The following is a 14,691-nucleotide window of genomic DNA, read 5'->3' as shown; positions in this document are numbered from 1 at the left end:
CACATGCTATTCCCTGGGCTTGTAACATGCGTCCCTCTTCAGGCTCTTTGACAACTCCTTTTTCAAATCACACTTCCTTGGGCTTTCCTTTTCTTAACAAGCCCCCTCTTCCTACGAGGTGATGTCCCCTTGTTATAAGGTTTCAGATCATTATGTACTCTTCCTTCCTAGCACACATATAAGGCACTGTATTAAAATTTATTTCCTGTCTCGGGGAGGACAGGAACTACATCTGTTTTGTTCAAAGCTGGCACACAGTAGTTGCTCAACAAAAATGTGCAAAGTGCAACTCGAACTCAGGCCATCTGGCTGGGAGTCTACTCTCCTTCTTAATGTGGTCCTGCTGCAGTCGGAGAAATGGTTCCAACATGGAAATTTAAAAAAATCTCTATAGAAAAAGCTTGGAAGTCTTTTCATTTCCACGGTTAATGGAGGACCTTAGCTGAAACCGCTCACCGCGAGGTGTGACGACCGCAGGAGGGCGTCAATCAAGAAAATGCCCCCTTGCCCCGCAGGCGAGTGGAGCCGAGGCCACACGGGGTAGCGTCACAGCTTCAATAGAAAACACGTGCAAAACGGGAAAGCGGGCTGCGCACAGCTGCGACCCCTAGGACCCGGGGACAGGAGACATGCAGCAGCCCCCATTGGGTCGGAGAAGACTGGACAGCTTCTGCCTGGAGCCATAGGACCCAGGCCTTCCCTTGATTCCTGCCCGAAGAGGCTTCTTTCTGCCAGTGTCCCCAGGGAAGTGGCTAAATTCGGGGGCTCACAGATGAATCGGGCTGGAGCGGCTAACCGTCCCGAGCACCTCAAGCCTAGTCGTCCTTTCCCCACTGGAACGCAGCTAAGGACCGTGGATCTCTCTCCTTGGAGCTGCCCCAGGACCCCAAGTCACTCCCTCCCTCTACTAACTCCAGAGGCGCCCCGGGCAACAGTCAGTGCCCCCTTTACTTCGGGAGCGCGCCGACCCGGGAGGTGCGGCCCTGCCCGTGGCCTCTATGCCTGCCAGGTCGAGTCCAGCTATTCCTCGCTTGGGACCGGCTGCCGCCACTGTGGGCCGCGTCCTGGATCAGTGACCCCGAGTTTCGGCATAAATGCCTCTCAGCTGGAGCTAGGACTGCTGGAGTTCGTGTTGCCGGCAGCTGCTTTCTCGTGTCCCCCGACGAGCGCGCCCTGGGCTTCCTACGAGGGCGTCCGGGCCAGGGTGCCGGGAGCCCCGACCGACGGCGTCAGCCGGGCACCGGGACGCAGGGTCCGGGGAGGCAGGGAGCTAGCGCGTCAGGGAGGCGGGGAGCTCGGCCGGCGGGGGCGGGCCAAGGGTGGGGGCGGGAGGCGGCTCCCGGGGCTCCGCGCCATTGGCCGCAGGGCCCGGCGGCAGGAAGGGGCCAGAGAGCGCGGCCCCACCCCGCGGGCCGCAAAGCCTATCGCCGGGAGCGCGGAGCGCGGATAAATGTAGCGCCGGCGAGCGGACGGGCAGCTCTCGCAGGGGCCGCAGCGCAGCGGAGCCATGCAGTATCCGCACCCCGGCCCGGCGGCGGGCGCCGTGGGGGTGCCGCTGTACGCGCCCACGCCGCTGCTGCAGCCCGCGCACCCGACGCCGTTCTACATCGAGGACATCCTGGGCCGCGGGCCAGCCGCGCCCACCCCTACCCCCACGCTGCCGTCCCCCAACTCTTCCTTCACCAGCCTCGTGTCCTCCTACCGGACCCCGGTGTACGAACCCACGCCGATCCACCCCGCCTTCTCGCACCACTCCGCCGCCGCTCTGGCCGCAGCCTATGGACCCGGCGGCTTCGGGGGCCCTCTGTACCCCTTCCCGCGGACGGTGAACGACTACACGCACGCCCTGCTCCGCCACGACCCTCTGGGTAAGGCGGCCGGGGTCATGGCGGGGCCGAGCCGAGGCAGCGGCGAGGAAGGCGCCACCCGGCAGGTGGCAGCGCCCCGGAGGCGGCGGGGGCGGAGAGGGAGGTAATAGAAAGTTGTGGGAAAAGCGATTGAGAAGCGGTTCTCGAGCGCGCGCGGGCACAGAGACGCGGGCCCCGGCAGCGCGCGGCTGGGCTGACCGCACCATGACTCAGATTGGTTTTCCTGCACCTTGCAGTCGTCGGGGCTCCAGGGCCGGCGCGAGACCTCGGGCGCTGCCGCTGGGGCTGGCTACGGAAGGCAGTCCTGGGGCGCGCGTGTCGCCCGGGGTGAGGTCCCCTTAGCTGGAGGGACGAGGAGGGGAGTGCCAAGGCGCCCCGGGCTGGCCCCTGCAGGGCAAGGAGCGCTGCGGGGCCGGGGTGGTTACGGGGCTGGACCGGGTTCAACAAGCATGTGTAGTGCAAGAGCCTGACCCTTTCCGTTCATACAGGAAATCTTGAGTTCTCGATAGGAGTAAATCTGGTTTCAGAAGCTGTTAAGTGTTTTCCTGGCTGCGTGAAGCAGACCCTTCCCCCGGAGTAGTGCACGCTGCTGATTATTTTATCGACATCCTCAATACAGACATATTCAGGAAACACTCGACTTCTGATAGCCGGGATCCGTTTTTCTGATATTGTTCATTTCCTCTGTGTGGGATGTGACTTTATGGCAGCTAAAATAACCAGTTGCTTCCTTTTTTTTTTTTTTGAGGCTGTTTTGCACCAGTCTGAAGCCTGACGTAAGCAAAATCTCGAAAAAAAAAACACACAAAAAAAAACAATGCCAGCTTTCAAAGTGTTTAGGTGCAGGCCTCTAGACTCACGGACCGACGGACTGTCGGACACGTATTTGGAGTAGGAAGGGCAGCGCGGATATTGGACGTACAGAATTTGCTGGGCTTGACACCCCCGCAACCCCCACTCCTCCCATTGTGCGGCCTAAGACGTAAGGCACCCTTGATCCGCGCTCGGGGTGGCCCTTGGCGCCTCCGGCATCTGAAGCCCTGGGGTAAATAAGGAAATGGGGGCTTCTTGCATTGGGCCACCAGGGTTTTAAATCTACTCTTTGTTATTGGCAGCTTTTGCAGAGACCCTGAAGACAATACTATTTTAATTAATTGACATTTTAATATCATGATGGTTGGCTTCTGGCTCAGTCTTCCACCTTCCTTTCTCAGTTGTTAGACTGAGGCGGTGAATTATATGTTAGTTATTTTTTTTTAAAGTTATATTGTAGTTTTGATGCCAGCCTTGGACTGGTGCTGCGTCCCTGGCGTGGCCCTGTTGGCTTGCTGGACCCTCAGCCGGGCCGAGCCTAGGGGCGAACGTTTTCACTGAGCGCGCTCTGGATTTCCTTGGGTTACTGCTGGGACTGCGCAGGAGGAAGCAAAGGGTTTTTCGAGATAGACCAACAGGAAACACATTGACGGAAATGTTGCCATAGCCCACGGGGTGGCTTTAACTGGCCGCCCCCGCGGGCCGGGTGTGAAATCAGAGGAGGCCGCGGCGCCCTGGAGCCAGGATTGGAAGCTCCACGCGCGGCCTAACGCCAGAGTCGGGGCTCAAGGGCTTCCCGCGTAGCCTGGATCGTGGATCCCCGGTCCGGTTCCGGCCGCCGGCCAGAGGCTCCAAACACCTTGGCAGTGTAACTGCCAGGCTCCTCCCCGACATACACACATTCACGGTATTTGGAAAGTGTCGTTCACCGTGGGAAATGACTTAGAGTTGCAAAAAATTGTGGATAAATTCGAGAGCGACTGGTTAAAGAAGTCATGGTATTTTAAGCTCAACCCATAATGGGTGTTCTTTTGGTGATCAAAAATTTGTATGTTTGTATCTAGCTGTGGGTGTGATGTGTATGTGTGTGCATGTGTGTGTGTGTGTGTGTGTGTGTGGTCTATGCATATGCAGTGTAAGTGTGTGAATTTGGGTGTTTCTGTGTGTCTGGGCATGTATGTGTATCGTTGGCAGTGTGTTGGATACTTGTGTCGGTGGATGTATGTGAACGTGCCCGGTTGAGTGTCCTCCTGCGTCCCCTATCCCCTTTGTCACCCCCAGAGCCAGGTAGGTCTAGGGTCGGCCAGGCTGCTCCAGAGCCATCACTGATCACCGCTCTTGCCGCAGGCAAACCCCTGCTCTGGAGCCCGTTCTTGCAGAGGCCTCTGCATAAAAGGAAAGGCGGCCAGGTGAGGTTCTCCAACGATCAGACTATAGAGCTGGAGAAGAAGTTCGAGAGCCAGAAATACCTCTCCCCGCCGGAGAGGAAGCGTCTGGCCAAGATGCTACAACTTAGCGAGAGACAGGTGAGCGCGCCGATGGCACGGGGCTGGCTCTCGGGGCGGGGGTCTCAGAGCTGAAGAAAGACGTGGAGCCACTGTAGACTTTGGCTTGGTCGCACCGCGCTGTCCAACTCCTGGAGCGCTGGTCTGCTCCACCGCCCGGGATCTGCTGCGCCCCTCCTCCCTAAGTCCCTGGGGTCTGCTTCGCCCTTCCTCTCCAGTTCCTTCCAGATTCTGGGCAGGTGGCAAGTTTTCTTTCTCTTTTTCCTGTAGGTCAAAACCTGGTTTCAGAATCGTCGCGCTAAATGGCGAAGACTAAAACAGGTATCCACATGGAAATAAATCCACAGTATCCACTGTTTCTATGGAAATAAATATTTTTATCATGTTATCTCAGTGCGAGGCCTGTTATAGGTTGTATGCAAAAGTCATTTGAGAGACTATTTAACCTCTTCACCTTGATTAAAAAGGCAAATAGTTCTGCTGAAATTCAGGATGAGTTGCTCAGGTGGCAGTAATGCTAAAAGCACCTAATGCAGTTCCTATATCAATTATGCTTGGGTTTTCACACACTGGCTAGTAAAACTCCTGGCTAATTGTTTTATAAACCCCATATGTTGTTTATCTAATTAACGCAGGAAAGATAAAGTAATTGACAGTAAATGACTTAAGCAGTTATCTTTGGGAGAAAATTGTTTCTTTTATTTACACAGCCATAATAAAACCAGGCAGAGCTCAAGGGTAAATATAAGGAAATAAACACCTTTAAGTCTTGTTTGCACTGTTTTTTAGAAGAATTAAATATCAAAGAGTTTAACAATTATTTTCCATCTAATGCATGCTCTTAAAATGAATATAAAAACATGTAAGGGAATATCCAAGCCTGTTTGGAAAGTAGCTTAAACTTTCTAACAGTCTTTCTTCCAATGACCTTGTTACGCAATATGTGATAAAAAGTAAAGGCTAATTCAGTTTTAAAAGACACTCTATTGACTTAAAGATTTGTTTTTGATGTCCTAATCTGGATATCTTCTCCAAATTTATCTGACAATTGATGAATTGTTCATTTGCCAGTATATGTACAGTTTATAGTAAGTAAAATATTTTTGAAACAATATGAGTGGGGAAATTGAGAGCAGTATGCATTTTTTTAATTTGCATTTTTAAATTTAGTGATCGTAAACCTTGTTCATTAAAAGCAAAATGGTGTCATAAAGAACATTTTGAAGCAGGAAATAAAATTTCCATGATTTCATTATTCTGACACGACTTAAAAATTTTCAGGTTCCCTCTCAATTGCTGACCTTGTGCATATACTTGTTACATAGTTGCAAGCCTGGAGAATCTATTATTCTATAGTGCTTTAAAAAAGAAACCTTAGCAGTGTATCACAATATTTCTATATAGTGTTTTTGTCCATTTTAGACAAACACATGATTAAAAATTCACTAACCCATTTAGTTCTTGGTCAAAACATTACTGCAGTTTACTAGGGACTTTAAGTAGTGGTTCCTATATAATGTGGGAATATTTTCCAGAAATTTTTCCCAGATTTTAAGTAAGTTGTAGTTGTTTCCCTTTTCAGTTGGCAACATTCTTCCAGTTCTCTATTTCTTTGCCATGATTTTGTAACCTGCTACACATATTTATGGGTTTATGTGTTTACAAACTTATTCCAGAAAATGGATGAAAAAGGATTCAATCTAATAATTCTGAAACTTTATCGTTACTATTTAATATTCACATTTTAAAAATGTCTACAAGGCTCTGTTAATTGGCAAGATTTAAATATTTGAAGAATGAAGATATGTGTATCTGCAGTGATCTAATTTCTTTTTCCCCCTAAACTTTTAAGAATCTTGAGATCATGGATTTGGGCTGGAGTTAAGTGTTCATTTGACATAATACATTTACAGTTATATTTGTGATTGGTTGTTCTAACTTGGCAAGAGTATAATTTTTCTCTGATATGACAAAAACTTCTTCCAAAGTGAGAAAGAAGTATGTATTTTCTGGATAAAGATTATAGCTGAAAGCAGTTGATAAATTAAAAATCAAAAAGATGGTGAGAAGACATTTTGATTTGTGTCTCATCCTTTCCGTATTTCATGATCCTGTCTATCTTCATTTTCATCCTCCAATCAGGAGAACCCTCAAAGCAATAAAAAGGAAGAACTGGAAAGTTTGGACGATCCCTGTGACCAGAGGCCAGACGTGCCCAGTGAACAGAATAAAGGTGCTTTGGATAGCTCTCAATGTTCGCCTTCCCCTGCCTCTCAGGAAGACCTTGAATCAGAGATTTCAGAGGATTCTGATCAGGAAGTGGACATTGAGGGTGATAAAGGCTATTTTAACGCTGGATGATGACCACTGACATTGGCACGGTCAGAAAATTGGAGCTGGGAATACTTGCTACCGAAAATTTCCATAAGGCGAACTGGAAAACTATATGAGAAATGGAATTAATTTTCTGGTATTCCAGAAACCAGACATTTGGTGCACTGCTTACATAACAAACTCACATTGAAACCTTAATTTCTACTTAAGAAATAGTTTATATATTGATTTTAGGTTGTATGATAAAGGGATTTTTTGCTAATTAAATTCACCCCTTTTTTAAAAAAGTAAATTGTGTTTTTCTATTTATGAAAAGTAATTTTGAACTTTTTTGTTAAATTTTTAAGTTATAACTTTAAAGATTTTAATAGGATCTTCTTGAATAACTTTTCTATAATCTGTATCTTCATCTCCCTTAATGGAAAAGCATAGAGCAACCCAAATGTGGAGGTCTGACTGGGAAAGGGGCTATTATTTAAGGCAGTCTTGGAACTATTTTAAAAGGAAACAGTCTTGACTTTTATATTACATTCTTATACTGCTGCTTTAAATTCAAAAGTGGGTCGGAGCTCTTGTCTCTAGGATGTGTGTGTGCTTTTTGTCAGAGATAATAGTTGATATTCTTAAATGCATGTTTTGTACTATCACTTAATACCCGTTTGACTAAGGTGTTAAGGATAGTACCGTCCAATTCAAGCAGAGAAACTGACGCAGTGGTGACTAAAAATAATCACCGATTAATTAGAAGTAGCGGATTAATGTACGTAGATTGTAGATACTGTGTTTTATATCAAACTGTTTATATGTGTATATATATAATTGTTCACTGTAAAAAACATGTCCAGAATGTTTTCTTTTTAATGAGTAAATTGCATATAAAAGAAATCCATCGGTGGGACGACTGACTTCTTCAGACCCCGCCTGCTTTGCTTAAAACAAGCCCACACCTCTTCTCCCAGCGCTGCCTCCGGCCGCCTGGCGTGGCGCTGGGCGCTGGGCGCCGGCGGGTCGGCGCTGGACCCTCAGGTGGTGCGTCTCGTCTCGCTGGGGCTCCCGCAGCCCTGAGCGCCCCGGGAGCGCGGTTCTGGGCCGCCGCCGGTGGGAGGGCACCTGGAAGGTATGTTTGTACCTTTCCCCGGTGTTTGCAGGTAGCTGGGGGTGTGTGCGCCTGGGGCAGCGGGGAACGCTCCGGCCCGCAGACCCCGAGCTCGGCAGGTCGGAGCCCCGGGAGCGCCAGGCGGCGGGAAGAGCCCCATCGATTCGCCTGGCCCGCCGGGCTGGCCCTGCCGCTGTCCTTGACCGGCGTGAGTCAACACTGCGTCAGCCGAACCGGGGCGGGGGCGGGGAGGGGGTCCTGCTTGGGGGGGTGGGAGGCCCTGGCCGGTGGGAGCGGGAGGTAGTTGGAGATGACACAGGGTCTCACGCCTCTGAGCTTCAGAATCACCTGCAGAGCTTGCTGGGACGCCGTGCCGGCCCAAGCCCCAGAGTTTCCGATTTGGTTAGGGCTGGGGTGTGACAGGGAATTGGCACTTCTAACTAGTGCTCAGGTGACGTCAAAGTGGTTGGAGGGGTGTGGGGAGGCTTTGTTCTGAGAACCACTGTTCGGAGGTGCTCCTGTGGGAGAAGCAGAAGCAGGTGGGCCTGCGTTTCTCCCTCCCCACCTGCGTCCCTCAGGTGACTAACTCCTGATGGAGGCTGGGAGGACTCAGGGAGGGAGAGGGAAGCAGGGCGTATCCAGGGTGGTGGGAGCCAGGGTTTCATGGCTCCCTCTCTTGAGGAGAGGAAGCAGGGTTGGGGAAGGGGTATTGTGAGATGAGGGAGAATGAAAGTGCTGAGGTCAGGGAGGGTATGGGGCTGACAGGAAGGGTTGGCTGAGGTGGGCTGAGCTTTCCGCCCGCCCAGGTATTGCTATCCTCATCTAGCTGCTTGCCTGGCTGGACCACCAGGTCCCTGATGTTCCAGGAAAATGAGAGACCTGTGAGGGGAGAAGCCCAGAAATCTTCTCTAGCTTGTGCCTCCAGGGACGCCTCTACCCTGTTTCCCCAAAAATAAGACCTAGCCGGACAATCCAATGTAATGCGTCTTTTGGAGCAAAAATGAATATAAGACCCAGTGTTATATTTTATATTATATTACATTATATTATATAAGACCTTATAACATAAGGTCTTATATATAATAAGAGCTGTTTGTCTGACTAGGTCTTATTTTCAGGGAAACAGTGTATTTGTGGAGCTGGGCGCCTCCTGGTTGAGGTCCTGTGAAGGAATGACTCTGACCTTGGCCTGACTGACCAGGGCTGTGACTCCCCAGATATGGGCACTCAGGTGAAGACAGAGTGGAAGTGTCATTGCTCTTACGGGGTTGTCGCTTTCTGGCTCGTTAGAGTCCAAGAAGGCCCCTGGACTTGCCTGTGAATTTAGATTCCTGAGAAAATTAGTACTGGGTCCTTAAGCAGAGAGGTGTGCATAAGCCTGGAAGTTTACACGTTTGGGTTGGAGTTTTAGTTCTTTGTCTCAATTGTCTCATCTGTAGAACGAAAATGGTCTAGTTGATCTACATGACCCCTTCTAGCCTCCAAATTCCCAACTTATTCAAGCTCTTTATCATTATTGTTCCCCCTATTCTCTGTGTCTCCTCAATGTTGGAGCTCACAGTAGACATCTAGTGGGAGGGTCTCCTTTCCCATCAGCTGCAGGCTCCACGCTCCCTGACCCTGCCTGACAGGTTACATCAAGGTTTCAAAGGTCGTAATCAGTCTCGTTTGAAAATGGGACTGTCTGTATCAGAGTTTGAAAGAATGGGAGGTTTGTGGGCCTAATATTGAATTAAAGCAATCATGAAGTCACTGTGTGTGTGTTTTGCTCCTGGAGATAACCTCTGGTTAATGTTTATTCTTGAGAATAACTATATCATGACTATCAAGCAGAGAAATGTAGGCTTATGTGTTGATGGACACTAGAACAGTTGAGGGGTGAAATCTGGCTTTAAAGTAGACAATCCTTGAAACCAGGCTGTTTTCCCATTTAAAGCTATTCCTAACTCTCTTCAAGTTGCTCATATTCTGAATCTGAACATGTCCTTAAGAATCAAGAGTGTGTTAACTGGAGGAAGTACAGTGTTCTCAGGATACAGGTTGGCATTAACTGTTGTCTAAAGTGCCCTGTTGCAGATTGCCAATGAATATTTACAAATTCTTCCTACAATCCAGGCATTTTTCATTTGTTTGTCTTTTGGCTACTTCATGTTGAAGCAGCATGTATGACCTTTACAGCACAACTCCTGTCTTGTTTTTAACTCTTTTTATCAGGAGATTCAACTTGAAAACGGTTATCATTTAGCAGAAAGTCAAACAGAAAAGCACATTTTTGTAAGCAAAACGTTAATGATTGGAAGAATTGCCCTAATTTCACCATGACAGTGTGTGATTAATCCCCTGGGTCATGTACTTATATTTTAAGTTATTCAGTTTGTTGGTCTTTGATATTCAGAACCCTTTCTAACTTAATAGGATATTGATTTTGTTGGATGATGTACTTTGACTCTTTAAACAACATCACTTTTAGGGATAACTAGCCTGTTGTGGAGTATTTTATTTAAAGAACCATTGTATAGGTTTCTTTTTCTTAGTTTTTATAGTTTTCTCAGGGTGAAAGCTGATAAGACATCTTGTGGGAAAAGAGGAAACCATCTCTGATAGTGAAAGTACCTATTCTCTCAACATTTCTGACAACTTTTTTTTTTTTTGTGGTTTCATTGCTGTGAATATTCATTTTAGTTAATGGGGGCAGGGCAGGGATTCAAGAAAATGTATTTGGACTTGGGGGAAATGCATTTTGCTGGGGATAGACCATACTTACCAAAATTCCTATTTCAGTTATACTGCCTTGGGGATGACCAGAACTCAAAAGCTCACCCTTTTGATTTTTTCCAATCTAATAATCAATGTGATTGGAGGTGATATTTATGTGACTACTGACAACATGGAAAAGAATGTGGAAAAACAAGCAATCGCCAAGGATGCTCCTAAATGGTTAGGAGTTTTGTATCTTGTAGTAAAACTAATCAGATGTCTTAACATTTACTTTTCATCCCTTTGGATTTCATGAAATTCTTGCTGGACCCTGTCCTTGTCTAATCTAATTTTGTCCCTTGAGACATTTTTTTGGTATTGTTGAATTCAGATGGCAAGTACTTTGGAGATTCCCTCCCACCCACCACAATATCAAGATCCAAGGTCTACAGAATAGCAGTTACCCATTTAGATGGGCTGTGGGGAACCCTCTCTCAGGAATCACACCTTTGTGGGTCAGAGCAGGGCTGGAAGTAAGGCAGACAGTCCCCTATCCCTCCCTCACTGGTTGGGGGCGTTGGGAAACATGAATTCGAGCCTCAGTTCCTCAGGGAGGTAAGCAGCTCAACTGAGAAGAGGTATCAATACCTGGCACACAGTGGGCACCGAGTGTTAGCCACCAGGCTAAAAAGCCCCTACAGATTCCTTCATTCTGCGGCAGCGCTCAGATTCGCAGTTGCAGGCGGGGGGACCTCCAAAGTCGGATGTACACAAATCTTTCCAGACAATAGAGAGGGCTGCGGGAGGAGACCTTGGAGCTGGCAAAGGCATTTCCTGTCTGCGGAGGATCTTGACTTTGGAGCTTCCGGCGGTAGCGAGACATTTTCGAGGTGGCTGAACCCTATCCTGTGTAGCTACTTTAAAAAAAGAAAAAAGTCACTGCCAATTTCAAGCTGTTTTCCATATAAAAGCCAATGAGACAAATTATCACTTAAAAAATTTTTTTTTCACCCTATTTTCTATCCATTAGAGTCTTTTCTAATTTGGAAGAGGAGTTTGGTATCTTTCAAAATCTTAAATATTAAAAAAAAGACTCTCATCACTCTGTAAAGACTGCTACAAGAAAGGGTTAACGGTAACACCCGCCCTCCCCCCCCCCCATTCATTGATACTTACCGGAAGAGAAATGCCTATGGAGTTTGTCTCCAGGAACCTTGTTTATATTTTTCTTATAGTTGAATTATCCCCTTCGTTCTTCCTCATCTCACTTCTTTTTATTCATTCCCTTTCTCCTCCCCTCTGCCCATCTCAAGATTCCTCTTCCTCATTCAGTTTATTTCCCCACGAAGAATAGATAGTGACGAGTCTCAACTCTTCAGACATCACAATTAGGGCCAAGATTTTCTTCAAAGACATAGAAAATTTCAGCTTTCGTTTGGAAATTCAAAGTTTGAGGGAGATATTGTTGGAGTCCTGATACACTGCCCCATCCTTCCAAGGGCAGTTCTGTAGCTTTATTTCCCCTTTGGATGAGGATAAGCAAAAATAGTGGTAATGATCATAGAAGAGTAATAGTACTTGTCTGCTTAGGGGTCAAGCTCTCAGTAGCACTGGGGCTAGTGGAGCTGCTGCAGTAAGGAGCAGGCACAGCATGCCGTGGCAGAGCTTTCCAGAGGCTCCTCACACACAGAAAAGGAAATGGAATGCTGTTCCAGGGAGAGGAATGATAGTGTTCACAGACCTCGAGGTGAAAGAGGGCAGGGATTAAGTAGGACTAGAACCTTCAGAGGTTTTCTGCATTCCAGAATTTTGGAGAAAGAATTAGAGACTGCTATTCTCTCCGCTTTAGTTACACAGATCTCTTTGCTTTTGTGCGTGTAGTTTCCTCTGTCTGGAATTCTCAGCCCTCAGTCAGCCTCCTGGCTGATTCCTCACCTCCCTCTGGCTCGGCTTTCCCTAGATATCCTATTTTAAACCACAAACCCCTCTCTTCCCTATTTCCCTTCCACAGTTTACTTTTCTTTATTTTCCTTATTACAATTGGGTATAATATTTTTGCTTATATTTATCTCTCCTCATTGAAATGTTAATTCCACGAGGGTAGGGATTTGTGTCTGTTTTGTCTACTACTGTATATATCCAGCCTGACAATAGGTGCTCCATAAGTATGTCTTAAATGAATGAATGAATGAGCATATCTTGAGCACTTACTATATATTAAACATTATATAAGTCCTTCACATACTTTCATATCATTTAATTCTCACAAAAAAATCCTATGAGGTAGATACTGTCACCAGCCTCATTTTCCAGATGAGGAAACTGTCACGGAGAAATTAAACCCAAGACCTCAGTTACTATCTTAGTCAATGTTGTAATGTGAACTTCTTCATTTAATCTGTTGTATCCTTGAGAAGGTATCTAAGAAGGTATCTTGAGAAGCCAGGTCTAATTCTGGTTATAAGAAGAGAGTTGAGGGTTTTTGTTCATTTTATGTAGTCTTTTACCTTAATTCAAATCTAGTATTAAATCTGGAAGGGATTACAATACACTATATTGGATATGCAATTTCTCTGTACTTAGCATGTTATTCTACTACCCTAGGAAACTAATAAACTGACTAGGGTACTATTTCCAGTTTTCTAAGGAAATGAACTTTATATCTTTCAAAGTTTTTTTTTTTTTCTTTAAGTCTGCCTCTGGTCCATGTTATTTGGTGTTTCTATAATATTATATAAACTGTTTAGTATTGTTATATTTCTTCTTTGTCTGACCCATTGATGCATGTTCCAGAGGGCCTATGAACATACAGCAGTGCAATGGCTTACTATGGTTTTCCTGGCATCTAGCACTGTTTGGCATGCAGTAAACTTTTAATAAATATTGTACTACAGAATGAAAGTGAAAACCATGTGCCTTCTCCCACAGAGAGGAGAGCCACTTCCCTCCCTCCCCAAGCTTTGTACTCTCATTCAGTTTCCTATTCCTTGGGCACCAGAAACACAGCTTCCCTGGATGGCTCCAGGAGCACAGCCAAAAGCATAAGTAGGGGTTACATGTGCAGGACAGAGAGTCTTTGCTGGGCGTGGGCATGGGTGGCTGGAGGACATGTTTAGGTTGACTTAAGCCTACAAGCCCTCAAAGAAGATGTTCCTCCCCCTCTTTTTACAGACATGAATTTTAAGAGGAAGTGCTTCTGTGTCTACAAGTTGTCTAAATTTTGCATGCTAATAGCCAAAGGGTCAGATTCTTAATTCACTAAGGTAATAGTTTAATATGATTTATATCACCCTTAGTTATAAAAAGTTCAGACCACTAATATAACAAAGTACTTAATATTAATACATTTGATTGGAATAATGTTGATTCCCTTTTAAGTAACATAACAATGCTACTGAAGTAGTAGAAATTGAAAAGCCAAGTTTCTTATTGTAAGAAAATTGATTCAATTCACATCTAGTTTTTGTGTTATAGCCGATAGTCGACATATTCATGCTGGTTCCTTAAACTTTCTGTGCCTCAATTTCCTCATCTGTAAAACGTGTACAGCAATACAAACATCAAAGGGTCTTATGAGTATTAAATGAAATAATACATGGCAGTTTTCTGGAATACAAAGTATTCAATAAATGTTATTTTGCTTGAGTACAGCACTTTTTCTAAATGTTTATTTAGTTTTTATATAATGAAATTATATAATTTATATAATTATATAAAATTATATAATAAAAATTATGTAATTTCATTAACAGTTGTCACCCCAATAAATTAAAAAATAGAGGTGTTTATTCTATTAATCCACACCACTTGCATATAATGATCTTACCTTTATCTCAGATATAGAAGATAATTCACCCTTTACACAGAAATATAAATCTATGTAACATCTATATTCAATTTATTCAGAGAATGAAACTATATATTTAAAGCTCTTCTCAAATTCCACCTCATTCTTGAGTCCCCAAATTAATTCTTTTTTTTAAATTAAATTTATTGGGGTGACAATTGTTAGTAAATTTACATAGCTTTCAAGTGTACAATTTTGTATTACATCATCTATAAATCCCACTGTGTGTTCACCACCCAGAGTCAGTTCTCCTTCCATCACCATATATTTGATCCCCCTTACCCTCATCACCCACCCCTCACCCCCTTACCCTCTGGTAACCACTAAATTATTGTCTGTGTCTATGAGTTTATCTTTCTCATTTGTTTGTCTTCTTTTTTTGTTGTTTTTGGTTTATATACCACATATCAGTGAAATCATAGGGTTCTCTGCTTTTTCTGTCTGACTTATTTCACTTAGCATTATACTCTCAAGATCCATCCATGTTGTCACAAATGTTCCTGTATCATCTTTTATTACTGCCGAATAGTA

General features: G+C 45.5%; 1 protein-coding gene across 1 annotated transcript; it reads left to right on the top strand.

The window, feature by feature from the left end:
• The first annotated feature begins 1,363 nt into the window (after window positions 1–1,363).
• On the top strand, window positions 1,364–7,417 carry HHEX (hematopoietically expressed homeobox). The gene is made up of 4 exons (XM_081074067.1): window positions 1,364–1,868; window positions 4,029–4,207; window positions 4,457–4,507; window positions 6,329–7,417. Exons 1-4 carry the CDS (start codon window positions 1,508–1,510, stop codon window positions 6,545–6,547), a joined length of 810 nt encoding a protein of 269 aa, XP_080930193.1. The 5' UTR covers window positions 1,364–1,507; the 3' UTR covers window positions 6,548–7,417.
• The last annotated feature ends 7,274 nt before the right edge of the window (window positions 7,418–14,691 follow it).

The sequence above is a fragment of the Rhinolophus hipposideros genome, assembly GCF_964194185.1.
Source record: "Rhinolophus hipposideros genome assembly, chromosome: 15".
Classification (NCBI taxonomy): Eukaryota; Metazoa; Chordata; class Mammalia; order Chiroptera; family Rhinolophidae; genus Rhinolophus; species Rhinolophus hipposideros.
This window is presented reverse-complemented; position numbering and strand designations above follow the sequence as displayed.

Excerpts from the sequence above, each read along its gene's own strand:
- HHEX (XM_081074067.1), top strand. The coding sequence starts at position 1,508 with ATGCAGTATCCGCACCCCGGCCCGGCGGCGGGCGCCGTGGGGGTGCCG. Across the intron at positions 1,869-4,028 it reads GCTCCGCCACGACCCTCTGG|GCAAACCCCTGCTCTGGAGC; the intron begins GTAAGGCGGCCG and ends CTCTTGCCGCAG. Across the intron at positions 4,208-4,456 it reads TACAACTTAGCGAGAGACAG|GTCAAAACCTGGTTTCAGAA; the intron begins GTGAGCGCGCCG and ends TTTTTCCTGTAG.